Source organism: Psammomys obesus, unplaced genomic scaffold, assembly GCF_907164565.1.
Source record: "Psammomys obesus unplaced genomic scaffold, mPsaObe1.curated_primary_1811, whole genome shotgun sequence".
NCBI classification, from domain to species: Eukaryota; Metazoa; Chordata; class Mammalia; order Rodentia; family Muridae; genus Psammomys; species Psammomys obesus.
Window position 1 is genome coordinate 9,150,772 of NW_026596109.1, and position 26,744 is coordinate 9,177,515.

Sequence of the window (26,744 nt, forward strand, 5' to 3'; positions counted from 1 at the left end):
CCTGTCTGAGGGTGTTAAATTACCTAGAACTGGAGTTACAGGCAGGTATGAGCTACCATGTGGGTGCCGGGAGTTGAACCTGGGTCCTCTGTAAGAGCAGCCAGTGCTCTCAGCCACTGAGCCATCTCTCCAGCCTCCCAATTTTTAAAAAAATCTGTTTTTAGAAAAATGTGCTTAATATTATATGGTAAACTTTACTAATATGAAGGAATGGAACAAAACTCAGCACCCTCAAGACCTCACTTTTAAATGGTAGAAGTAATTATGAACCAGTTCATGATAATGACGAATGCTTTCCCCTTTGGTATGTGTGTGTGTGCCTCTTCTTAAATTTTACTTATTTATTCATTTACTTTACATCCTGATTGCAGTCCTCCTCCTCTCTTCCCACTCCCCTGCCTCCCACACCCATCTCCCTCATTCGCTCCTGTTCTTCTCAGCAAAGGGGTGGCACATTAATTCGCTGCAAAACTAGGTGCATCCTCTCCTACTGAGGCCTGACAAGGCAGCCCAATTAGGGGAACAGGATCCAAAGGGAGGCATCAGAGCCAGGGCCCCTGCTGTGTATTTCAAATAGAGTTTATATTAAGAAATTTTGCTACAATGTTTCTAAGATTTAGTTCCAGTCTTTTGCTCAGTTTGTTAACAATTCTCTCATCTATCAAATAAATCACTTACGGCCTATTGAATTGGGATTTCCAACTGCTACTTTAAATGAATGTACTTTTTAACTCCTCTTTACCAAGTTCTTTTTAGTCTGAATCTTTCAAATATAGCTAGCTAAGGAGACCACATAATTAGTGTTAATAAACTGTATTTCAGAGTTGAATTTTAAGAAGTATGTTATAGTTTGTCTCATTTTACTTGTTTTGAAAGAACTTTTTAAAATCTGTAGTTTTTAAAATCTAGGGAGTTTGGGATGTTCTTTTATATTCTCACCATTACAGTGCTATCTGTAATTTAGTTAATTATTGATGTAGAATCAGAACAGGTTGCTCAGTTCTCTTATTTATTAAAGTCTTAAGGTATTTTTCATCTGACTTCTACTTCTTGCCCATAGACTGGTAGGATACAGTGTGATTGAGTACATTTGATAGAACTGTTAAATGTGCTTAACCAACTGTTATAAAGTGAACATTCCTGTACTGCTAATCAGCATTCCATAAAATCACTAGGAAATGTACGTCTTCCTGACTATCTCCACTTTCTGAGATAGCAGCTGCTTAAAGCAAGGGTGCTTGGAGTTCTGTTCCTTAGCATATGAAGCTCTTTGAATATAAGCTATTGAATGTTGCAGTCCTATTATCGCAGATGATAAGTAGAATTCTTTAAGTCATTAACCAAATAGTCATCTGATTTCATTTTCAATTAGCAACTTGTTTTAATGGTATATGTGCATTTGTTTTCTGATTTTCTAGTCAAATCAGAACTTGTCAGATTCTATGTGTTTGCAGAATTCTACAGCATATTTTAGTTATAAGAATATGAAAGTCAAATTCTCTGCTTGTTCGTTCTTGGTGGATTGGCAAACTTGTAGTCCTGGAGACCTAGACCATCTGAGCACGGCTGCCATGAGGGGGTGTGAGTGCTGCCCGCTGGGTGTTCAGTCTTGCCCAGTGAATGCTGACTGTGACTCTGGCCTGGGTGAGACAGTGGAATTGAGCTGAAGGCAGCAGTTTATCTCAGATATTTAAATATTTGGTCTTTTTAACTCATAGATCAACAAAACTTGTGATAATCGAGAGATTGCTTCTTCTGGCAGAACGCTATGTGATCACAATAGAGGTATAGTTTCTCTTTTAGAACAGCTTTATTTTGTGAGAAGCATGTGTTTTGACAGGTTCACTCGTGCCACAGTACATCTGACTGAATTGGTTTATGTCTTTCAAGGATTTTTACTCTGTTCCGCGAACTATTCTACCTCATGGTGCCTCATTTCATGGACATCTTTTAACTCTTAATGTTACCTATGAGTCTACCAAAGATACCTTCACTGTAGAGGTAGGTTTGTACTAAGATTTCTAGCTATTTTCACAAAGATGATGTTGATGGAGCTAAATGATGGTTCTCAAAGATACTTGATAAACAAATTAAAAGTAAAGACTGAGATCTCTGGGGAGATGGTTCATTTAGTAAAGTGCTTTCATGTAAACGTGAAGACATGTTTGGATCCCTAGCACCCAGGGTGAAAAGCTGGGTATGGTAGTGTGTACCTATCATCCCAGAGCTGGGGTGGGGGCTAGGAAGATCCTGGAGGTTGCTAAGCCAACCAGTGAGCTCTAGGCTCAGTGAGTATCAAACAGTAAAGTGGAAAGCAGTCGAAGACACTTGACATCAGTCTCTGGTTTTCGTACACGTGAGTACATACAGTCATACAGCACATGCACACATTCAGTAAAGTAAGCCTGACAGGAGAGGAGGCCATGCAGTATAAGCAGATGAATAAGTAAATGTAAAGTATGGTGCCAAGTGAGGACAAGTGTTACAAAGAATAAGTAATAGTAAAGGGTAATAAGTTGGTTGAACATGATGGCATTTACGAACTATCTTGTATAAAGATGGATCCGAGATGAGTGATATTTGAGCAGGTATTTGAAAAGTGACAGAGTAATTGTTTTTTCTAGTGTAGCCTTTCAGACAGAGAACAGCTTGTATACAGGCTCACAGGTAGCTGTTGAGAGAGGATGTGATGAGAGAGGGTAGGAATAGAAGACCCTTTCGAGGAATGGCTTGAGGTCTTACTTTATACATAAAGGGGAGGAATGAAGGTATGCCATGAAGCACTTAACACTTGCATAAGAGGAAGCACCCAAGGGCAGGGGTTCTTGTGAAGACTGCTGCATTCCTAGCTTCAATACATAGCAGATGCTCACAACTGTTGTTTGAAAGACTAAGTGAATGAGAGGCTGGAGATGTGGTTCAACAGTTAAGAACACTTACTGTTCTTCCAGGGAGTAATGAAATGAATAAATGAATTCTCTCACCCCAGTGTGATATTTTATTTTCTAGGCTCACAGTAATGAAACCATAGGCAGTGTCCGGTGGAAGATAGCCAAGCAGCTGTGCTCTCCTGTGGACAACATACAGATATTTACAAACGATAGTCTGGTAGGTTTAAGCAACAATTGTTGGCACATCAGCCCAGTTTGAATAGTTTCCTCCTCTTTTCCTCTCAGTAACTAAGAAACCACCTTTTGCAGCTGACAGTGAATAAAGATCAAAAGCTCCTCCACCAGCTGGGGTTTTCTGATGAACAAGTTCTGACTGTGAAGACTTCTGGCAGTGGGACCCCCTCGGGGAGCTCTGCAGACTCCTCCACCAGCTCCAGCAGCAGCAGCAGCGGGGTTTTCAGTTCATCCTATGCCATGGAACAGGTACAGAGAGCACCTGGGAAATAGAAACAGGAATCATCAGCTGTGGCCCTTCTGCTTTTGGCCTGTACAGATTTGAGTGATCACACCTCTTTAGCCTGGCAAGGTCTGAATAAAGAAAACTATGTATTTGAGAACTAGTTCAGGGCAGAGAAGATACATAATTGACCAGTCTTCTTAGTCTCAGAATGTTCTGAAGACTGACTTGGTCTTTCTCTTTGACCTCTCACTGTCCTCGCATCTTTCTTTATTGATTTGTTGACTTTTATCTTCCACTGGGCCCTTCTTCAGTTCTCAGATGTGCTATCTTGGTACTTTACAGTCAGGGACAGATTGATCAGATCATTGAATAGAGTGTTTGCTGTGCAAGCATGAGGAGCTGAGTTCAATCCCTAGCACCATGTAGGGAATGGTGGTACATGTTTATAATCCGATCACTTGGGAAGCAGAGAGGGAGGGTTGCCTGGGTCCCACTGGCCAGCAGCCTTATGTGGTCAGTGAGATCCAGGCCAGGTTCATGTGTCTCTACTACTTAGTCCTCATCTTCTCAATGTTTCAGAGGAGCCCTGTGACCATTTCTCTTAACCTACTTCTTTCATTTTGCCTCTCAATACTCACTTCTTCCTCTGCATTCTTTAATCTCCTATAAAGGAGAAGATGAAGAAGGTTCTTCTTCATCTCCCTAATCTCCATACAGAGGAGTTTCCAGGCCTGGTCCTTGGACTTTCTTTCTTTCTTTTTTTTTTCTGTATTAATTCTTAAATTGCATTGTTTGAAGCCCAGGAACATCTGCCTACCAATTCAGCATTCCTTTACTGACCACTAGACACACCAATAGTAATACACCCAAATGAACTTCTCATTGTCCCTCTCCTATCCCCTTGTCCTCACTCCTAAGTTGTTTTTTTTTTTTTTTTTTTTTTTATTTCATAGTCTTGTTCCATCTCAAATCATGGCATCTCTGTTGTTATAAGTTGTTCATACCTGAGCTCTTAGACCAGTGCCTCTCAACTTACCTGGTTCTGTGACCCTTTAATACAGTTCCTCATATTGTGGGGACACACAACGCTACAATAATTTTTATTGCTACTTCATAACAGTAATTTGCCACTGTTTTGAATTATAATGTAAATATCCCTGTGAAAGAGTCATTGAACTTCCAAAGGGTTAAGAACTCACAGGTTAAGAACTGCTGTCTTAGATCCTTCTTTCTCTCTAACCCGTGTTCACCTGTAAACCCTTGGCTGTCCCTTAAAATATGTCCAGAATCCAGCTGCTTTTCTCTGCCTTCCCAGCTGTGTACTGTTGCTCTGTCATCCTTCCCCTGGGTGTTGTCGTTACTGTTCGTCAGGGGTCTCTGCACTCAGCAGCCCCCAGCTCACACTGTGCTGCTCCCCAGCTTCCCCTGCTAGCTGCCATCTCACTCAGAGCAACAGTTAGGACCTGCATGAGGCTGTCAGGGTCTACCTGTGGTGAGCGCCCCTGGAGCATCTCTGAGGCCCTCTGCTGTGGCCCTCCCCTCTCACCTTTATAGCTCAGGGCTCCCCTCTGGGTCCTCAAACAGTGGTGTCTGCACTTTCTCCAAAAATTGTTTTCTAATGTGTTCACTAGCGTGTCTTCGTTTTACTTCAGCGTTTGCTCAAATGCTAGCTATTCGGTGAGCCTTCCTTGACATCCTGCTTAAATTTCAACCCCATTTCCGTTCTTACAGCATGAGCATTTCCTTTCTCTGCTGTGTGTTTTCATTCACATACAATACATTTTTTTAATCTACTGTCTTCTGATAAAACATTAAGCTCCCTGAGAGTAAACTGGTTTGTTTTGCTCACTGCCACATCCAGCACTGAAACAGTACCTGGGTCCGTCAGTCCCTGAATGACTTCATCAGATAATTGACCTGTTACAGTTTTTCTGTGTTGAGACTGAGGTTGGCTTCAGGGACACAAAACTGAGGAAGGCTGTTGTGTTCTTTAGGGTTTTACTGTCCAGAGAGGAAGCGTATGTGAAGTGAAAGTATTTGTAAGATGAGTATTTATTACATGTGGTCCTTTGATTCCATATGTAAAACCTTTGATTCTTTTTCTACTTGACGTCATTGCTGTAGATAGTGCAGGCCACTTCAGGGTGCACAGTCAAGTAATGACTTCACAGCCAGAGCTCAAGAAATCCCACGCAGTGTGTCACGACAGTTAACAAAGACAGCATACATGGTGCTTTCAGGGTCAACAGCTGAAAACTAATATATTCAGAGGTACATAGCCTGAATCTATTTAAAGTCCTCCATCTGCATGTATGACTATCATTTCTTTTCTTGTGCCTCATGACCAGCTGTCTCACTTTAATTACTTCTTAGTCTCTTTTTTGCAGTTTTGTCCACTTTGTCTTTCCTAACCTTTAGCAAAGCAGAGTTTCTTTTTTTCAACTTAAGTCTTACTCGCATATGTGTTAGATATGAGTGTATATACACATAGATACTACTTCAATGTTTTTTTTTTTCTCAAATTACTCATTATCTTGTGGCTCCGGAAAGTCACTGATCAACATATTGGTGTGTGCTCCCTGTTGTGCTACTACACAGGCCCCGTATGTTACTTCTGCTTTGTAGGCCTTCGTCCAAGCAGGTGGCCAGGGAAAGTATTATCATAACCACGGGAAGGCTATGACCTTCACTCTGTGTTCTTCAGTCACCCTCAAACTGTGGAGTGCCAACCTTTCAGAACTAGTATTTTTATTGTTTGTTAAGTTTGTTTAGAAAAAGAAAATTCTTTTGTTAGTATATTTATATTTGGCTGTTTTCCCCCAGGAAAAATCTCTCCCTGGTGTGGTGATGGCGCTTGTATGCAATGTGTTTGACATGCTGTACCAACTTGCCAATCTAGAGGAGCCAAGGTAAATACATGTATGTGTGAGGCTTGAGAGTAAGTTATTAAAGTTAGTGAGCCAAGAAAGTTTTACTTGAAATGTATTACATGTGTTACATATATATTTGTTTATATAAGTATATAAATAAATATATACTAAAAGACGTTACTGAAGCTATAGCTTATATGAAAGAAATTTACTTTACTTTTGAACATTTCTCAGGATAACTCTACGAGTACGGAAGCTCTTGCTCTTGATACCCACTGATCCAGCTATTCAGGAAGCCCTTGATCAGCTGGATTCTTTAGGAAGAAAGGTATTCATATTTTTGTTAGTTGTTTAACTAGCTTGTAATTTTGTGTCATGATTCATTGAAAACATTACCTGAATCCTGTGGTTATATGATACCATCTTTACATATTACTTTTCTCTTTTGAAAAATACCCTTGCCATGTTAAAAATTAGAATGTGGTGTTGCTTTGTGAAAGGCCCAAACAAATTCATTTATGAGATAAAATATTAGGAAGAGCCTTTTCTGCTATTTTCTCTGTGCTCCTGGTATAAAAGGAGAGTCTGACACCCGAAGAGAAGGACTTACTACTTGGGGGTCAGGCAGTACTGGTGCTGTTGGGATGTTTCTCTTCTCAAGATGGTGAGGGCTCTCTGCAGCTGTCAAGGCAGGCAGTAATCCATGAAGAGGTGAGAATGAAGACTCGGTTCAGATGGACTTTACCAACCTGGATCAAACTTCGGGTAGTCTGATGCCAACAAATTTGAACACAGCATAATTTGGGGTGAGGGGAAAGTTTCCTGGAATACAATCCCCGATATTCAAGGAAATATTGAAACTCAACTCAGGGTACATGTCATATCTTTCAAGAAGATAGGTTGTAGAGATAGGCTGTCTGTTTTAGCTTAAGGCCCTAAGAAAGGATCTTTCCTGGTCTCAGGCATACAGATAGTATAGAGGTTATTTGGGCTATTAGCCACCTTTGTTTGGCTCTAGTTGTGGGAGCGTGGGGGCTCTGGCTATACAGATAATATAAGAGTCATTGAGACTATTGGGTATCTCCAAGCCTGGTTGTAGGAGCTTGGGGAAACCCCCCAGCTATAGTGATAATATAAGAGCCATTTGGATTACTAACCATCTCTGGTCCTGGTTGTAGGAGCATAATATGGCCTGGCCCAACAGATAATGCAGATCACCCAGTTATTAATCATTTCCAGTTTCCAGCTTCCAGGATAGAAGAACAGTTTACACATCCATTCCTTTGAAAGGACAGTCCCGGTTTCACTGGAGATCTGTGGGTGCAAGGCCCTTTTTGCCCCTGACAAGCTGCCTCCCTAGATCTGATTATTCCATGTCTGAAGTCTGCATAACTACATCATAATTACTTTTATTTTTTACAAGTAATACTTAAAGTTTGCTTTGGCTGAGCATGTTGGTGCCTATCTGTAATCCCAGCACTCAGGAGACAGAGGCAGAAAGATCTGGGTTTAAGGTCACTCTGAGCTACATGACAAGACCCTGTCTCAAAAAAGACAAGGGTTGGCAGCTTGGAGAGATGGCTCAGTGGTTAAGGGTACTAACTGCCCTTCCAGAGGACCCAGGTTTAAATCCTAGCACATGGCAGCTGACACCTGTCTGGAACCCTAGAATCTGGCACTCTCACAAAGATGTACCTGCTGGCAAACCACTAATGCATGTGAAATAAAAACAAGTAAAAGACAAGGTTGGGTGTTCTGACTCTTGACCTCATACACAGGCCCTGGGTTCAATTGCCAGCACCGCAAAGAAAAAAAAATAACAAAGTTCTTTTTGTTTAATTTTTGGAATATTGTTTCCTAAGAGATTTACATATAAATTATTTTATATGTTATATTCTTCAATTATACTCTCAGAAGAAATTCATTTACAACCATTGTTATAACTTGAGTTTCGTGTTTAATATTTTAGTAGTTGGAAGTTGGACCTGTTCAGTGATGTTATCTCTGGTTTAGGTTTTAATTTGAGAGAAAACTGATATAACTGATAAATATATCATTAGTTTCATCTGAAAAGAAACCCTCAAGAGTACTGTATTAGCAATCTTAAAAGCTTTATTTAAAAGCTCAAAATACAAACATGGAAACAAGTTAAAATGGCTTTGCTGGTTTTTCTGAGAATGTAGTCTCAAAGCATTCATGAAGTGCTTGACCACCACACTTTCTGAACTCAGTTATATAGTAAAGTTTGATGTTTGGTGAGAATTAGGTGGTTTTATAAGCCTTTTTTTTTCTGAGAACTTAATTACTGTGGCTTATATTAAAGAAACGAACATGAAGCGTTGAGACCTGCTTCTTTTTATAAAGTGTGATTTTTAAGAGACATGTTTCTTCTCTACTCTAAATGTAGAAGACCTTGCTCACTGAAACAAGCTCCCAGTCTTCAAAGTCTCCATCACTTTCTTCAAAGCAGCAGCATCAGCCAAGCGCCAGCTCCATTCTTGAAAGTTTGTTTCGCTCCTTTGCTCCTGGCATGTCAACCTTCAGAGTGCTCTACAACTTAGAAGTAAGGAGCGCCGTGTTCTTGTGTTTCATTTCAGAGACCCATTGTGGTTGGTCGAGTCATGCTTTCAGACACCAGAAACAAGTGAAAGGTTTTATTATAGGGTGATCTACTAGAAAATTAATGCAGAAAAAAATAAAAGAGATAAAACTTTTTTCAGCTTTGAAAATTCTTAATTTTTTTCTCCCATTTATATTTCTACATTGATTACTCACAAAATAGCATCTAGGTAAAGAATTAGGAAATCTATGTCAGGCATCTCCTTGCTTTCCTTTATAAACTCTGCAAGTCTATAACATGAATTATCTTTAGCTTTCATGATTAAATATATTGCAATATTTCAAGTTGTATCTTGTTGACATTAACAGATTTATGAAGAATTTGTCAAGAAGCACACAAACATTACTTTATTATCTTTTATTTAGTCATTCGGGGATTTGTAACAAATCCATAGACTGAAGTAGTTTAAACTACCGTTTATTGCTTATAGCTGTGGAGAATGGACAGTCCGAGAGCAGAACCTCAGCAGATTCCGTATCACATGAGGGCCTATTCCTGGTTCATAGACACTATGTTCTCACTGCGCCCATACTTGGTAGACAGGGGTAGGAGGGCTCTCTGAAGTCACTTACAGTACCAGTCTCCCTCATGAAAGCGTCAACTTCATGACCTAATTATTTCTCAAAGGCCCATACACTAATGTACACTGGGAATTAAATATTCAAAATTTGGGGGCATACACTCATTCAGTCCAATGCAATTACTTACATCATTAAAAATAACTTCAAATGAACATATTTACCTCACCAAACACTACTTGTTTTCTGTGTGCCAGTGATTATGGTAATTAAAAAGGTCAAAGTAGTTGCCCCCCGTGGTTATAAGTGAGTCACATGGGACATTGGGCACACTTAATCAGGAACACAGAGCATAAACAGAGTGGGAAGTGTCGGAGTGCAAGCACTTCTGCTCATAGACAGACCTTCCATCACTGCAGAAGAGAGCGCCCTGAAGAACTGCCTTCCACCTAGAGTGATAGCCACCGGTGACTGGGCGGGCTCAAGTATCCCATGATGCTTAAACAGGGAGCAGCTGTCTTGATTAGTATGTGTGATTTCGAGTCATAACAAGTGTCATAGTGACTGGCAAGGGGAAACCTGTGTTTTCCCTAAGGTCTACTCATCTAATCTCATTTGAGTATATAATTAGACTCTTTTCTTCCACTTGTTGCTTATATGTTAAAAGTGTAATGATATTACATATTAGCCTTAAAGTATTCATTTTTGCTAAAAGATAGTTTAAAATGGGAAAATATTCAGTAAATCATTTTAAAATGAAAAATGCCTTTCTATAACATGGACATTTAAAAGTAAGTATAACATTTCAAAACAAAATTGTCTGGAAGTTTTTGGCCTCCTTAAGCTTAAAAGTTTTCATCTTGTGGTTCCTCCTGGAGTTGTTGCTTTTGAGTGGGTGTTTCTGGGAGTGGGTGCGAGTCCATCATCTGTGCTTGAGAGCACCTAGTAAAGCCGTGCCAGCAGCTGGCACAGCTCATCTCCAACAACCTGATGTTCGTCCTCTTGGAACCAGAGCACTGGTTGCAAAACACCGTCGGCATCATTTTAGGACTGAGAAATAACTGAATTCCTTCAATAGATCTGTTTTTGCTTCAAATGAGCCAGATATGCAAAAAACCTAACTCTCCCAATGGGAGTTGTTTTCACTAGTACCTAAAAAAAAATAATAATTTCCTTTAATTTTTTTACATTGGCTTACACTTGCCCACCAGGAAACCTCAAACTAACACTGTAAATTAAATACCTATTCCTTTGAAGAAGATTGATTTTTCTCCTGAGCACGGGGTGTGTGTGCATGCTGGTGGGCAGCTGCTCACAGGAAGTGCTGCAGATCAAGGGACCCCCCTTCTTCCTGGTGTGCCTATTTTCTGAAAGTGAGGAGCCCCCTTCCCAGAGAGAACTTAGGAAGCAGTGTCCCCAGTAAAAACACACATGAAGTATGTATGCTCATAATGCTCATAGGTTCATAACAGGGTTTTTAGACTAGAAAGGTATTTTGAGTTCAAAATATTTGGCTTAAACTAAGATTTAAGAGATTTTTAAATCATAACAGCTAAGGAGCTCTTGTTCCCTGGACACTTGTCCATAAGTGCTCACTGAGTAACTTAAGGTTGTATTTTACGTAGTCTGCAAGTCTTCTGGTGCATGCAGTCATTATGCTCATTTAGCTGATGAGGAAAATGAGGCTGTGAGAAAGGACCTCTCTCAGCTCATAGCTGAGAACATCAGAACATGAACCGATTTGGTATTAAAGTGTGATTTGTGTAATAGGATTCTCCACCCACGAAATAGTCAGTTCCGCTTTCCTGTAAGGTAGGAACTGCAGTATCAGAGAAGGGTGGAGGCGTTAGAGGATTTGAAATCTCGTCATTGCCCTCAGTCTCCTCACCTAGAAAGTGAATACACGTAGCCAGTGAACAGGCACCGTGTTCTGTAGGGACTTCAGCTACCTTTTTTTGTTTATTTTTGAGCCGTGTATAAAACTCTGGCCTGGGTGTGCTTAAAGAACATATTTTACATATTACGTGAACTTAATTGTTATCTAAGTTTGAAGGCGTTTCATGAAAGATTTAGTTCAAAACTAAAAAAAAAGGAAATCCTAATTAAGTATAGTTTGGAAAATGTGATTGTCTTTATTGGGGGAAGTAGCCTTCATGATCCTTGCAGGAAACTCAAATGTGGCATCAGAGAAATTCTGGCTTGAGTTGTATAAATAAAAGGAGTGCTTTCTACAAAAAAAAGCAAGGGTCACTTAACTGTGCTTCTTTGCTCCCAGGTCCTAAGCTCCAAGCTCATGCCAACAGCTGATGATGACATGGCAAGAAGCTGTGCGAAATCCTTCTGTGAGAACTTCCTCAAGGCTGGAGGCTTGAGGTTTGTGAGTGGAAAAGCCGGTTATATTCATAGTAGTTTATTTCTCCCGCAGAACCCTTGCTTATCCCTCCTGTGTAATTTGAAGCATCATGGGGGTTAAAACAAATAGGTTTGGCACTGTGATCCTTTAGGAATTGCTATTTGTTTCCTAAGTTCTGATTACTTGGGCAAACTTAGTGAAGGATGTCTCTCTCCTCTGTGAGTGAGGGAAATTTCAAGAAGAGTATAGGTGAAGCCTCTTGAGTTTGGGCTCCCATGTTGCAGCAACATTAATGCTGGTGAAATGGGGTTAATTGGGTGGAACCCTTCTCTTCGGAGGCTGTGCTTAAGAGAAACAGCTAGTTAGTCTGCAAGAGGTGCCATATGGCCAGGGCTGAGGGAAAGAGAAAAGGGTAATAAACTAGGAAATGCTTCACAAAAATTGAGACTGAGTAGAATTTTCCTTAGGTCAATAAGCAGAGAAAGGATGCTCTAAACCAAGTAACAGGTAGAATGAGTGAAAAGCACAAACATACATTGCTTGCCTCTTGTGTTGCAGTTAGAACTGAGTAGAAGGTAAAAAGTGAAGAAAGGTCCTCAGTCAGGAAGGAGTGAAGACCAGCTTGCAGTTTGAGCAAAAGATGGCTAATAGAAGACCTGTGTGGAAAAATAGCATAGAAGAGAATCTGGACAGGGACCTTGAAGAAGGGAAAATGCAAATTAAAAGAAGTCCCAAGCAGCAGCTGGAGAGATGGCTCAGTGGTTAAGAGTGCTGACTCTGACTACTGTTACAGAAGAGCTGGGTTTGATTCCTAGTCCCCACGTGGCAGCTCACAGCCACTTCTAACTACAGTTTCAGGCAATCCAACACCCACTGACCTCTGCGGGATCTTGTGCATGCACACATACATATAAAATAAAATTAATAGTAACAATTAATTCCCAAACAACGTAGAAGGGCCAGTATGTACAATAAATGTTTTGTTGCGCTTCCCCTGACTTCCTCCTTGCCTCCCTATTTCCACCCCCACCCCTGCTTTCCTCTTATTCTGTAGCTCCAGCTAGCCTGCAATGAACTTCCTAACTTAGGCCTGCCGTGACTATGTGAAGTTCGCCTGGGCTACAGCCACCACATCCATCTGTTCTGCATTTTAGAAGTGTTCTTCTTGAAAAACCCACTTCAAATTACCCGATAGTTTGCATGTCTGTAGTGGTCAAAGCATTATATTTGAACTTACCTGTGTGTATTTGTTAGTTCATGTGCTGTGCATTATTTTAACAATGGGAACAGAGCATTGAGTAAAGTAGACAAAATTCATGCCCCATAAAGCTTGCCATCTGCTGGAGAGGAAGACAAGCAATAGGCCAGTAAGTAAAGGTTTGTGTTAAGAGGGTAATAAGAGCTATAGAGAGAAATCAGATAGGAAGCTGAGGTGTAGGATTGTAGTTCTTAATGGTGGATGAGAAAATGTTCACTTGGTGAGGTGACCTTTTTCAAAAACTTAAAAAAAATATGAAGGGGCAAAGCTTGGAGAATAGCTAGCGTATACTCTTGGATGGGGAAGCTGCCTGGTACTTGTGTAGGATACCAGAGACAGAGTGGTTGAGGCCAAATGAATTTTGTAGGATGTGGCATCAGCATTGTAGGATGTGGCATTCTGCAGGATGCTGGCAAGGTGTGTAGCCTTTCTTACAGTCTGCTGTGCACTGTGCCTTTTCCATCCATTTAGGAAGCCATTGAACAGCTCTGTGCAGGCAAGTGCCATGATCTGATTTATATGTGGAAAGAATTACCCTGGTTGACCTTGTGGGAATAGATTTGGAGAGTGGAGAGGTAAGAATAGAAGCAAAAACAGTTAGGAAGCTTTTGTATAGTGAAGTGTGTAGTGGAGATGGAAAACAAGCTCGACTGAACACACCAGTTCTTGATATATTTCTGAATTGCCAGTTCTCCTAATGTCAAGATAGGAATTCTTCTGCAATGGTAAGCCAGTTAGTGAGGAAAGCTGCTATCTGAACACACTCCCTTGGTTATCTTTATGCTAAACCACAAGTCCGATTATGGAAGTCCTTGTAATAGAAATATTAAGTGGATAGTTCATGTATATGTAGAAACTTGGTAACTAAGAACATTTATAGGCTAGTGCATTAGTTATAGTTTTCTATCTTAAAGAAATTATATGCTTCCTTTGTTCTTTCCTTTGAAGTTTGGTTGTGAATGTCATGCAGAGAGATTCCATCCCATCGGAAGTAGACTATGAGACAAGGCAGGGTGTTTATTCTATCTGTCTACAACTTGCAAGGTATGAAAATATATTACATTATTCTCACAAGGCAATATTTTACTTCTCTTTCCACATTTTATCATTTTAATGTAGTAGGAAATAACTGAATAAGCATTGCTTCTTCTGTTTAAGGTTTTTACTTGTTGGTCAGACAATGCCAACGACACTAGATGAAGACCTCACCAAAGATGGCATAGAAGCCCTTTCTTCCCGTCCATTCCGAAACGTCAGCCGGCAGACGAGCAGACAGATGTCCCTGTGTGGGACCCCAGAAAAGTCATCCTACAGACAGTTGTCAGTATCAGACAGGTCTTCCATCAGGGTCGAGGAAATCATTCCTGCTGCTCGAGTTGCAATACAGGTAAGTGGTTGGTGAGCTCAAGAAGTTCCAAGTACCTCCTCCTTGGGGGAGGGAACTGTGGATAAAGAACAGCTCCAGTGTGAACACTGAATTCAAGCAAATCAGCATGAGTAGGAAGGAGACTGGCCTCAAGGACAGAACTCACTTCAGGTAAAAGTAGCAAGCGTAACACTACAGAAACAAAGCATTCTGTGGGCCTCAGCAGTAAAGGGATAATTTCAGCTGTCCTGTCATGTGTACTTTATTTTGGAAGTGGTGTTTAAGCCACTAGATCTTAAAGAGTAATTGGGGAACAGAATGAGGGAGTTGGAGAGGAGATACTCGAGTCAAAAGTACCCAACTAGAGCTCATGTGCTAAGTCACAAGGACGCTCATGGAAGCTGATGTGCACTGTGTAGGAGAGGAAGTGGCAAAAACCAAACTGAGGAGTGATTGGGTAAGACTAGAGTGTGGAGATTAAAGTTTACAGGTAACACATCTTAATGTTACGAGTACTTGTGAGAACACAGTACTAGAAGGGCAATCCTGCATGATCTGACAGTGGAGAGTTGTAACCTGAGGCCACAAGGTTAGAGAAGTCAGCGTGTCTTCAAGAGCAGCACTGCCATCCTCATAACACCCTTTCCATGCCTCCTTAGACAATGGAAGCCAGTGATTTCACTGCCACTGTGGCTTGTTTCATGAGACTGTCATGGGCTGCAGCTGCAGGACGGCTTGACCTTGTTGGAAGTAGCCAGCCGATTAAAGAAAGTAATTCTCTGTTTCCTGCTGGGATTAGAAACAGACTCAGCAGTTCAGGTACTCATTTAAAATGGGACAGTGCTTTTAAGTAAACACAACACAGAACAGCGTGTTTCCCTATGGCTTTTCAGTCCTCATTAGTGTGCGTGTGTGTGTGTGTGTGCGCGTGTGCGCGCGTGTGTGCACCTGCATATACATAATAATTAAGGAGAAAGAGGCCATATTTTGATAGTGAGTTTGCGTGGGGGTGGGGCATTGGATATGGATATAGATGATGTAAACACAGTACTCAGGTAGAAAATCTCCACAAAAAACAAACAGACGAAAAAGGACAATAATAGAACATTGGGCAAGAATTAGCTGTAGGAATAATCCATGTGCAGATTTGCAAGATTATAAAAAGAAGCTTCTGCTTTTGGACTTGAGTAAAAATTCATCACCCTTGACACCTTATTTAAGAGAAGGGGCATTTGTTAACACATGGAATAAGTAGAGACATCAAGTCCTGCTATCTTTAGCTTCATGGAGTATTAAAGTGTTAAAATGCATATAATTTGTGGTTGAAATTTCCCAGAAGTCTAAAGTAGTAAAGAGTTTTCTTGATTTGGCACAGTTCCATGCCCCCACCCCAGTGTGTCTGTGTGTGTGTGTGTGTGTCTGTCATGTATGTGACATGTACCCATGCATAGCTTATGTGTGAGTTAGAGATCAGTCTGAGATTATTGTTCTTTGTGTGTGTTTTGCTCTCTTTTTTTTGGGGTGAGGGGTTGTTTTAAGTCAGGGTGTCTCACTACCGTGGAAGTCACGCATTAGGTGGGCTGGCTCAGCAAGCCCTAGGAATGTCCCTTTCCCCACCTCCCCAGTGATGGTTGCAAGTGTGTGCCACCACGCCCACCTTTTATATGGGTTCTGGGTATTGAGTTTAGGTTCTCATAATTAGCATAATAAGCATTTTACCAACTGAGTATCCTTTCAGGCCCTGAAAACTTATTTTCTACTGGGCCTTTTTATGTAACTATTTCTTAGCTTTGTTAAGTCTTCCTGCTCTATATGTTTATAAATACATCAAGAGTTAAAGGTTGCCGGCGGATGGTGACACACACCTTTAATCCCAGCACTTGGGAGGCAGAGGCAGGCAGATCTCTTGAGTTTGAGGCTAGCCTGGTCTACAGAGTGAGTTCCAAGACATTCATGGCTATACAGAGAAACCCTGTCTTGAAAAACAAAAGAGTGTAAAAGGTTTTTCTGGTTTGATTTGGTTGGGTTTTTTTAAGATAGGGTCTCACTGTATGGAGCGTTGGCTGGCCAGGTACTTGCTATGTAGACTAGCCTGACCTCAAACCCACAGAGATACATCTACCCTGCTTCTCCATTTCTGAAACTGAAGGTGTGTGCCACCAACTTAATAATAAAAGTTTTATATAGTAAAAGTTTTCTTAAATTATGACATACAACATGCAGAAATGTTAAATAAAAGATAATGTTAAAGGATATTTTTAGGATTTTTATGTCCATGTAGTTTATCGAGATACAAGACTTTCTTCCACCTGAAAGTAGTTTTGTCCTGTGAAAACGTTTTGAATTCTTCAACTGTGTTTAAAGACAAAGCAATTACTGTGCATCCAGTATGGAGAGTACATCTCCTCTCCCCCAGCGGTGCCTTCTTGCAGCATTTACTATTGCACAGGGACTCTGGGTCTTACATTAAAATACTGCCTGCTCCTAGGAGCCACATTAAACTTGTGTTCCCTGCTTTCAGGAAGCAATTGCAGCTCTGGCAGTGAAGGAGAGCCAGCAGCCCTGCATGCTGGGATCTGTGTCCGGCAGCAGTCTGTGTCCACGAAAGACGCCCTGATCGCTGGAGAGGCTTTGTCTCTTCTTGTTACATGCCTGCAGCTTCGGAGTCAGCAACTGGGTAGGAAGTGGCTTATTAGTAATTCATTTCTTTCAGAGAAAAGGCAAGATTCTGTTAAGAATTGACATTACTTTATAAGTAGCCCCTTTTAATGAGGGAAGGAGAGGGAAGAGTAAGGTTGTAACAAGATGATGCTAGAATGGTTTACTCTCCAGGAATGTTTGGTGTTTGCTGAGCCTTTTGTGTACATATGCATGTGTTTGTGTCCACACTCAATCTACATCACGTGTTATAGAACACTGTCTACCCTGTTGGAGAAAACTGTAACTAAGGAATTGAATAAATTTAGAATAATTTTTATGTCGGAATTATATGTTCCTGGTAATGACTCCATCATTAAAAATGAGCAAACCTAGGTCTTTATTACTGACTTCTAATGGGTGGGGACACTGGGCCTTAGTCCCTCAATACCTCCGCTCTGTCTTCTCTTTATCTTGGTGACTCTGTTCAGTTTCACAGCCGTAAATCCACAGCACTGCTATCCTACGCTTTAGTTTGAATCTATGGTCTGGGCCACTCTCCTGTCTCTCTGTTGAAATACCTCAAAGCTAACCTGTCCAGAATGGACTTTGACCTTACCCATATTACTTAGAAGTTTCCTAATTTATGAGCAGTTCCAGCCTCCTGCATCTGTGCCTACAGACCTTGGGATAACTATTGCATTTTACTGTATCTTCTTGTATTCTGTGATCACAACCTTTTTCAGTCTGTATCTGGATCCCTGTTTATACCTGTCTTTCAAACTGCTGTCATCCTTAATTGGATTGTCCCAATGCTGACATAGTCTGTGTCTCTACTTCTGCCCTTGACGTTCATCCCTCATGTAGTAGTCGGAGAGGGCCTTTCAGTGTATTGGCCAGAGTATGTTGCTCCTTCTTCAGAACCTCAGGCATCTCTGCTCATCCACAGTGAAAACCAATTCCCTGCTAAGCCCCAAACCCAACATAATCCTCTGTACCAGTGACTCTGGTTTGCCCACCTTCTACTTTGCCCTTCACTCACTGGCCTCTTTTCAGCCCCAATACATAAGATATGTTCCTGCCACAGGCCCTTTGCACTGGCTAACCGCCCCCCCTTCTTTTCGTTTTCTTTCCTCCACTGCGAGTCTTTTCATGCATAACACTCTGGTTAGACATTCCCTTACCTGCCTTCCAGCCACTAACCCCCGCCCCCCACTGTGCCCTCACACAACTCAAGCCCTCCCCTTATGCTTTTAGCATTGTTTGTTTTTATAATTGTCGACATAATAAACTTATTTTTCATGGTATTGCCATCATCCCCTCTCCTCCAACTACACTGTGAACCCCACTAATCCAGAGACTTGTTCATTTTGTTCCCTGCTGAATCTACAGCCCCCAAATGCTTTCTCATGTGCAGGAGGCTCTCAGGAGATAGTCAGAGACAAAGCCTTAGCAACTCTGGTTAAGGAAGTTTTATCAATTGTCTAGTTCTAGCTGCATTTACTTCAGACTACCACAGATAAAAAATTGATGGTCATTGTGGTTTTTTATAACATCCAAATTAATTGTATAAGTCAGAAGTGAAATTCATCAAGAGAAACATAGAAATTAGATATTTATAGTTCCAACTTTATAATTAATTAAAGTAATGGCTGCAGAGAGTTTTTGAGGACAAAGAAATTTGAAGATTTTTATATAGAAGGTATAAATCATTATTAAATGGCTTTTCAAACACTCATAATTTAATTTTTGGGAAATTGTTTTATTTAGACATTTTCAAGTTGAAAAATACAACTTCTCCAGGTTTTATGTTTTATCATGAACTGAATTTAGTATGAACTGAATTTAAAGTCTGTTTTTTAGTTACTAGCATTGGTAGTTCATAGAGCTAAGACTTCCTAACTCTGTAACTGGTACACGTAAGGTAGTGATATTAAGATGTGTGATGAGGCACATTCAGTTTCCTGGGATTAGTGGACAGTCACAGAGGCTATTGTAGACAATCCTGGGGTTCGAAACTATATAGAAAGGAGAAAATTTTTTGCTTAAATTAAATCTTAAGAAATTGCTCAGGAAAACTATCATTTTGCAAGTGTATCGCCTAATTAGTACTTACTCCTCTTTCATTCTCCTTGTTGTCCTTAGCATCCTTCTATAGTTTGCCATGTGTTGCTGATTTCATCATTGATATTCTGCTTGGATCACCAAGTGCTGAGGTAAGTATTTCTGTTACTTAGCAAAACCTTTTGGTCTTGTTGTTAGGGGCTTTCGTAAAAGCCTGTTTGTGAGGAGTTCAGAAGGAACGGCTGCAGACCACCACTCTGAAGGAAAGGTGACCATGTGGACCGTACTACCTGCCTTCTGTTTCTTCCTCCACGTTCCAACAGAAGTTCCAGCACTGCTGTTGGAACTGATTGATGTTTGAATCTTGTTAATAACAACCTAAGAGCAGCCTTCAATGTGGAGCAGCTGTTACCTGCAAGGGTAGCAGGCATTAGGCTTCAACATGGTGGTCAGAATCTGGAGAAATCACCTTCACACCATGAACTTTTATATGTGACCATGAAAATAAACTTTTTAAATGTTTGAAAATGGGAGTTTTCTGACATTTATTTTCACTGAGCTGTAAACCTGTTGACTCACATAAAGTAGTGTAGTAATTTGGGAAATTAGTTCCCAAACCACTTTTTTGTTTGTTTGTTTGTTTGTTTGTTTTTTGTTAACTAGTCCATTTATTCTGCAGAATCTTTACCACTCAAAGTTAGAGCAGTCACATTTTTTAACTCTCTCAGTCACTTGAACAAGTAAATAGTGTGTATTTTCAGGGTGTCACTTTTTAAGTAGTCTGGAATGTTAAGAGCATCTGTCCTTTACCGCTGACACATTTCAGATCCGCCGGGTTGCCTGCGATCAGCTGTACACTCTTAGTCAGACAGACACTTCAGCGCACCCAGAAGTGCAGAAGCCAAATCAGTTCCTCTTGGGCGTCGTTCTCACAGCTCAGCTGCCTCTCTGGTCCCCAACCAGTATCATGAGAGGAGTCAACCAGAGGTATGTGGTAAAGACAGAGCGTGGAGCGCTGAATCTTCATGCCTTTCCTAGAAAGTCCATATGGGTTCTTGAGACAAGAGTGTCTCTTCCTCACCTCAAATCAAGATTCTGCATGTTTCCTTATACCGGCCAGGAGAGTTAAACAACACCAGGCTTCCTCCTCCACCGTACCCTCTCTAATAGGTGAGATCTCAGGTTGTTTGAGCCAGTTCCCTTGGTCATAGTCACAGTTCTATCCTCTTGCGTGCCACTTTCTCAGGTCAGATACATTACAGAGTGTGCAGGTGACTGTGGGTAGTTTGAGCGTCTTAAAAATATTTCTTAATCCATAAACATGAGATGTCTCATTATATCATGTTTAATTTCTCCCAGCAGTGTTTTACACTTTACTGTATAAGACTTTCGTCCTTGATGAAGGTGAATCTCAACTATTTTATCATTTTTGATGCCTTTGTAAATAGAATTGTCTCCTTAATTTACTTTTCAGATTGAGCACTGCTGGTGTGAGAAACACAACTTACTTTTGTTTGTTGACTTTTATATTCTATAGTTTTCTAAATTAACAGGGATTAACAGGATTCAGGTGAAATCTGTAGTGTTCTCCATCTATTAATGTTTGTCAGATTAGTGAACAGATAAGTCCATGTCTACTGCTCCAAACTGGATGTCTTCTTTCTTGCCTAATCACTCTTGACTACAAGCTTCAGTGTTCTGTTGAGTAGAGATGATGAAAGTGGTCATCCTGCTCATAGGGAAAAGCTTTTGGTCTTAGCCCATGGAATGGGAGGTTCTTATGGAATGTTCATATATGGCCTTTATTATGTTGAGATAGACTCCTTCAGTTCCTACTTCAATCAGTGTTTTTTGATCACAGGGCAGCATTAAACTTAAAGGGGTCTTTAATCCCAGCACTTGGGAGGCCAAGGAGGCTGATTTCTGTGAGTTTGAGGCTAGCCTGGTCTACAGAGTTAGTTCCAGGACGGCCAAGGCTACACAGAGAAACCCTGTCTCAAAAAACCAAAAACAAACAAACAAACAAAAAAACTTGGTCAGTCTTTTCTTGTTAAACTGACTTATTTTATTTAATGTGTATGGGCATTGTCTTGCCTATGGATGTGTCTCTGCACCGCTTATGCCTGTAGAGACGGGTAGAAGGTATTGGATCTTCTTGCACCAAAGTGTTAGGAACCAAACCCAGGTCCTGTGCAAGAGCAGCAAGTGGTCCTAAGCACTGAGCCACTGCTCCAGTGTCCATGTTGAATGCTTTGTTCTTATCACCAGAGCTGGCTTGTGTGGGCCCCCTCACTCCCTTTCTGTGCATATGATGTTCCGGGTTTGATTTTGTTTGTTTGTTTTTTTGTTTCATATCTGACTCTCACTACAATCCAGGAAACCAGTCCTTACTCATGTTTACAATCCTTTAAGTATATTGGTTTGCTAAAATGGGGGGGGGGGGTGCATTTATGAGGGCTGTTTCGTTAAGAGTTTTCTTGTGGGGTCTTGTGGCTTTAGTATTAGGTTTTTGCTGTCCTCATAAGATTTTGAGGGTTACTGTTAGTTTTTAAGTGTTTGATAGAATTTACCAGTAAAGCTTCCTAGCTTAGTACTTTCTTAGTTGGGATGTTTTGGGTTTTTTTTTGGTTGTTGTTTTTTTTTTAAAAAATTATTATTCTATTTTGTAAATATTAGAGTTCTGGAATTTTTACTTCATCTAGAATAATTAATTTTGTGCACAGTTGCTGATGGTACTCATAACCTTTTTTTTCTGTAAAAATCAATGGCAGCATTCTCATTTTCATTTCCAAGTTTTATACTTGAGTTTTTTGAGGGTTTTTTGTTTGTTTTGTCATTCAAGATATTTCTTAATTTCTTTTGTAATTTTTTCATCCATTCTGGGCTTTTAAAAATGCAAATACTTTGTAGACAAGATGTAAAATACAAGATGTCCTTCAATTGTCTTATGATTTTATCTGTTTGTAGTCTTTATACAGGGTTAAATGTGTACAAACACAGAAGTCAGAGGAGGGCAGGGTCCCCCTCAGCTGGGGTTATGGATATTATCGTGTGGGTGCTGGGGACTGAGCCCAGGCCCTCTGCAAGAGCAACAAGTGCTCTTAAGCACGGAGTCATCACAGCAGCCCCTCCATTTTGCTTTTTTCCCTTTAAGCGTAGAGGAACTAAGTAATTCTTTCAACTAGGAAAAGCCCAGCAGCTCCAACTTCTTCAACAACTGAAAGTTTCCACTGGAGGATCACTGTCCTTCAAACAGATGTTGATGTTTAGGAAAAGTTCCACTTCCAAAGTCAAAAATAGTCAAGGGACAAAGAAGGGATTTACTTTTGGTTCAGATGCATACTAGGTAAAACTATTTCCTAAAAATTAGTTTTAAACTATTAAAAAAGTTTTCATTACTAAAACTATAAAACTAGCACTAGGTCCAATCCTGGCGGTAAGCTGCAAATACAAGTTTGGGTTGAAAATTTAACAAGTCACCACATGGTCTGTTTTCAAAGCCAACAATGACACATTAGGAATTTCAAAACTTAAAATCAAAGGCTTCAAAGTAACATTTTGATACTTAGATGTGTGGACCAGGAATTTTCATACATTAGAAAGTGTACCAAGGTGTATGTGTGTGCGTGCTTATTTTTTTTCCTCAGAAAGGCCTGAGTTCAGATATTTTATTATCTGTATTTTTAAATAACCTAAAAATCTTGGTTCATTACACCTATTTGATCCATTTGTGTCTGTGTGGATCTTCCTGCCTGCTTATTCTATGATAGACTGTAATGAACATTTAGAAATGAGAAGTCTGAGAGAAATGAGGTGTCCGTGGACACCATCTGGTGGTGTAGAGGCAAGCCAAAAGCTGTCTGGCTGTGCCACCTCTCCCTGTTACCACACAGCCTGCCCCCGGAACCTATGCTCCTGTCCGCTGTAGTATAGTCTGATTCTAAAGTCTGTGCTCCTGCTACTGCAATGTAGCTGTAGAAGTCCTTGATTAATTCTGTCTCTCCTCTTACTCTATTTTTCTTGGTGCTTGTTTGACATTTTTAATTGCTATCAGTCATTCTTGTTCTTTTATTCAGTGTTTCTTAGCTCCATGTATTTGACATGTAATTGATAGATTTTGGTTCACATTTGAACAAACAAATGCAACCAGTACTTATGTTATTTTACAACATGATACGTTTGTAAGTTTCCTTCTCTTTACACCATTAGTCCTGGACGGTCATTTAGCAAAATTATTCATTTCCTTCATGCTAAAATTGGTATTTAATATAAGTAATTGGATGTTTAGGAAAATTACCTTGCTCGACTGCTTTGTGAACTTATTTTTTAAAGGATAATGCTTTATCATTTACAAGCAGCTCTTTTTAGTAACTGAAATCTATCTGATTTTTAGACTGCTGTCTCAGTGTATGGAGTACTTTGATTTGCGGTGCCAGTTATTAGATGATCTGACAAGTAAGTAAAGTCCCTTTGATTGGGGGTTAGGGGAATAAAAATGATAGACTTAACCTGATGTGGTAACCGCCACAAAGTGAGACTTCAGCCGTTTTCAATGTTGGGTTTTGTTTTCTTGGAAATGGCAGGTAATTCCATGTTGTACTCTGCCTCTCTTACATACCTGGCCAGTGTACAGAGAAGACCTGATAACTCTGAAATCTGCCAGGCTCATTTGTAATTAACCTCAGAGAGAATTAACGTGAAAAATCTGACTCGCTAGCATAATTCATTATACCACTTTTTATTTTTTAAAGTTTGTTTTTACTTTATGTGTACTAGTGTGTATTGTATAAATGTATGCATATGTGCCTGCAAAGGCCAGAAGAGAGCATTGGATCCTCTAAACCCGGAATTCCTGGTGATTCTAAGCTACCTGTCATGAGCAGTGGAACCTGAACTCAGGTCCTCTGGAGGAATACCTCTCCAGCCCCTATTCTGACAGTAAGGGTGATTATTTAAGTCAGCTGGAACCTGTCAGAGCATGTTGATAGTGCCAGAGGTCAGGCAGTGACTGAAGTAGCCATATTGGAAGTTGCCTTTTAGAATGTGGAGATATTACTCATCTGTACTTTCAAGTAATGCAAATATGTTAAAATAATGCAAATTCCTTATATAACTTTAGTTGTTCAGATCCAGTGTTTAATATATCCCTACTCTTTACCCCAAAATCACTTCAGATTACAGGAAATAAAATTCAGAATCATCAGAAATATGAATTATAGTAGAGCATCAAAGCCAGATGAAAATAAACATCCCCTCTGAATGTACAAGTTGGACACCCCCATAGGGAATTTGGTGATCAGGTTCCTGGAGGGTAAAGGTTAAAGGGGACAGCATGTTGTTAGGAAAAGGAACAGAAGAATGTCTTCTCAAAAGAAGCAAACGTTAGCTGGGTGCATGCCTGTAATCCCAGCATGCAGGAAGGCAGGGACAGGTGGATCTCTGAATTTGAGGCCAGCCTGGTCTACAAAGCTAGTCTGGGACAGCCAGGGCTACACAGAGAAGGGCTACATAGAGAAACCCTGTCTCAAAAAAAAAAAAAAACAAAAACAAAACAAAATTTTAAAAAGCAGCCTTTTTCCAGCACTTCATTCTAAAAGAATTTTTATGCAAAAATCTTTCTTTATGCAAATGAGCACAAAGGTCTAGTATCTACTACACCCTGCAGGTAGGTGCTTTTATGGCTTTCAGATCAGGACTTCGCCTATAAGCAGTGTAATGAGGTTGATTTGTGGAGACTGGCATAATTGGATTTTCTGTCTTGACTGAAGTATAAGGTATCTATATAGTGAGAATATAAGTACTGATGTTCTAAAAGTACCTAATCGGTACTTTTCAGCCATGCTTCCATTATGGGCTTTAACTGTCAGTCCTTGTTTGGCAGGGTAAAAGAGAGGCTTGCTACAAAAACAAAATTAGTTTTTGGAGTTTGGTTCATGGCTTAGAGATGTGGATTCATGATGCTTCATCTTTTTTCTTTTGTAGATATGCCTTTCTCTCTCTTTTTTTTTTTTTCAAGGAAGCGCTGTAGAGCCTTAGCTCATCTCATTATTCTTAAGAGAGTGATTGTGTCCATTGTCTTTTTTTAAATTTTTTATTTTTTTATATTAATCACAGGTTATTTACTTTGTATCCCAGCCGTAGCCCCCTCCCTCATTCCCTCCCAATCCACATGTCCCTTTTCTTATACTTAGTGTAGCAAGGTGGCCTGCACAGAGGGAGCAGTGAGGTTTATAGTGGATGTGGGATCTGATGGCCTTGACAAGTGTCTGCAGCCTCTGCAGGGTTTGTGAAATCTGTGAAGTGAAAGATTTGAACTTTAAACTGATTTCTTTAATTCAAGACTTTGATTCCATGCAGAAAAATCTTGATCTTGATACCTCCTCACCTTTACCCTTCTTCCCAGCTTCAGAAATGGAGCAGTTACGAATCAGCCCAGCTACCATGCTGGAAGATGAGATTACATGGCTGGATAACTTTGAACCTAATCGGACAGCAGAGTGTGAGACCAGTGAAGCGGACAACATCTTACTAGCAGGACACCTGAGGCTCATTAAGACCCTGCTTTCACTCTGCGGGGCAGAGAAGGAAATGCTTGGTAACTGTTGCTTTCCTCTTACTGTGTGGGAGAGAGTACCTTAGCTCTCAGTTGCTGCCACAGTGTGCTGTGTAACTGTGACAACATAATTGGTAAATGTTCCGTGAAAAATTGAGCTTTTGGCATAGGAAATTATCTATAATTTTAATGATAAGCAAAACATGGGGTGGCTTTTACCTTTGTTGTTAAATTACATAGAGAGTTTTACTTTGTTCAAAATAGTCATCACATAACTTTTACTATCAATTAAAAATTATAATTCAGGGTAGGTTTGTCTCTTTGTGTTATATTTTATAATATATCTTCATTCTTAGAAGGCTGATCTCATCTGTGGAGGCAGTCCCCAGCCATTACCTCCTCAGTGTCGGGGAAAATGTAAGATTCCCCTGGAGTACAGTTATAGTTTGGAAATATATATATCCAAATGCTATAAATTATATTTAGAAAACAAATCAAAATGTAACTTCCACAGTTTAGCCCTTCTTGAATATTTAGGATACATAGGAAAGAGTGATTCTGAATCAGGAAGGAAGGAATACCATTTTACGGAAAGAAAATAGGCTTAAAAGATAGCCCTTGTGTGGAGGACTTCCTGGTGCCCAGAATAAGAATTATCCACTCACACCATTCTACCTTGGTGGTGTTTGTTCTTGGCATTTGTGCTTCTGAGGAGAAGGCTTGACTCCTAAAAGAAAGCACCTTCACCTGACTACTTTTAATCCTGGTCCCACCACTCCACAGGTCTGTGTCCCATAGTAAAAGCTCAGAGTAAGCTTAAACCAGGTGCCTTGCTGCTCTGATGGGAAAGTGCAATAGAATCTTTGAATTAAAAATCTGTGTTCATCTTGAATGTGGTGCTGTGCTCTATTCCAGGTTCATCGCTCATTAAACCATTGTTAGATGACTTCCTTTTCCGAGCCTCTAGAATTATTTTAAATAGTCATTCTCCAGCTGGCAGTGCCGCCATCAGTCAACAGGACTTTCACCCAAAGTATGGAAAATGCACGTTGTGTTCAGTTTTGGTAAAATCTCTTAATTCACAACTGTAGTCCAAAAAGACTTTCTTAACTTGGAGTTTGTCTTCCATTGTGTGAGTTTGTTTGTCCCGTGTT

At 40.2% G+C, this 26,744-nt stretch overlaps 1 protein-coding gene across 4 annotated transcripts in view; it reads left to right on the plus strand.

The window, feature by feature from the left end:
- Usp24 (ubiquitin specific peptidase 24) overlaps positions 1–26,744 on the plus strand; it is a 139,695-nt gene that overhangs the window by 71,971 nt on the left and 40,980 nt on the right. For all 4 annotated transcript variants that reach the window (XM_055628946.1, XM_055628943.1, XM_055628945.1 and 1 more), the window contains exons 25-41: positions 1,719–1,785; positions 1,891–2,001; positions 3,010–3,108; positions 3,201–3,374; positions 6,175–6,260; positions 6,456–6,549; positions 8,629–8,784; positions 11,635–11,732; positions 13,919–14,014; positions 14,129–14,357; positions 14,996–15,155; positions 16,858–17,013; positions 19,119–19,189; positions 19,864–20,024; positions 23,431–23,492; positions 25,441–25,632; positions 26,506–26,623. In XM_055628946.1, coding sequence (XP_055484921.1) covers positions 1,719–1,785; positions 1,891–2,001; positions 3,010–3,108; positions 3,201–3,374; positions 6,175–6,260; positions 6,456–6,549; positions 8,629–8,784; positions 11,635–11,732; positions 13,919–14,014; positions 14,129–14,357; positions 14,996–15,155; positions 16,858–17,013; positions 19,119–19,189; positions 19,864–20,024; positions 23,431–23,492; positions 25,441–25,632; positions 26,506–26,623 — 2,130 coding nt within the window. The remainder of the gene's footprint in view (positions 1–1,718; positions 1,786–1,890; positions 2,002–3,009; positions 3,109–3,200; positions 3,375–6,174; positions 6,261–6,455; positions 6,550–8,628; positions 8,785–11,634; positions 11,733–13,918; positions 14,015–14,128; positions 14,358–14,995; positions 15,156–16,857; positions 17,014–19,118; positions 19,190–19,863; positions 20,025–23,430; positions 23,493–25,440; positions 25,633–26,505; positions 26,624–26,744) is intronic.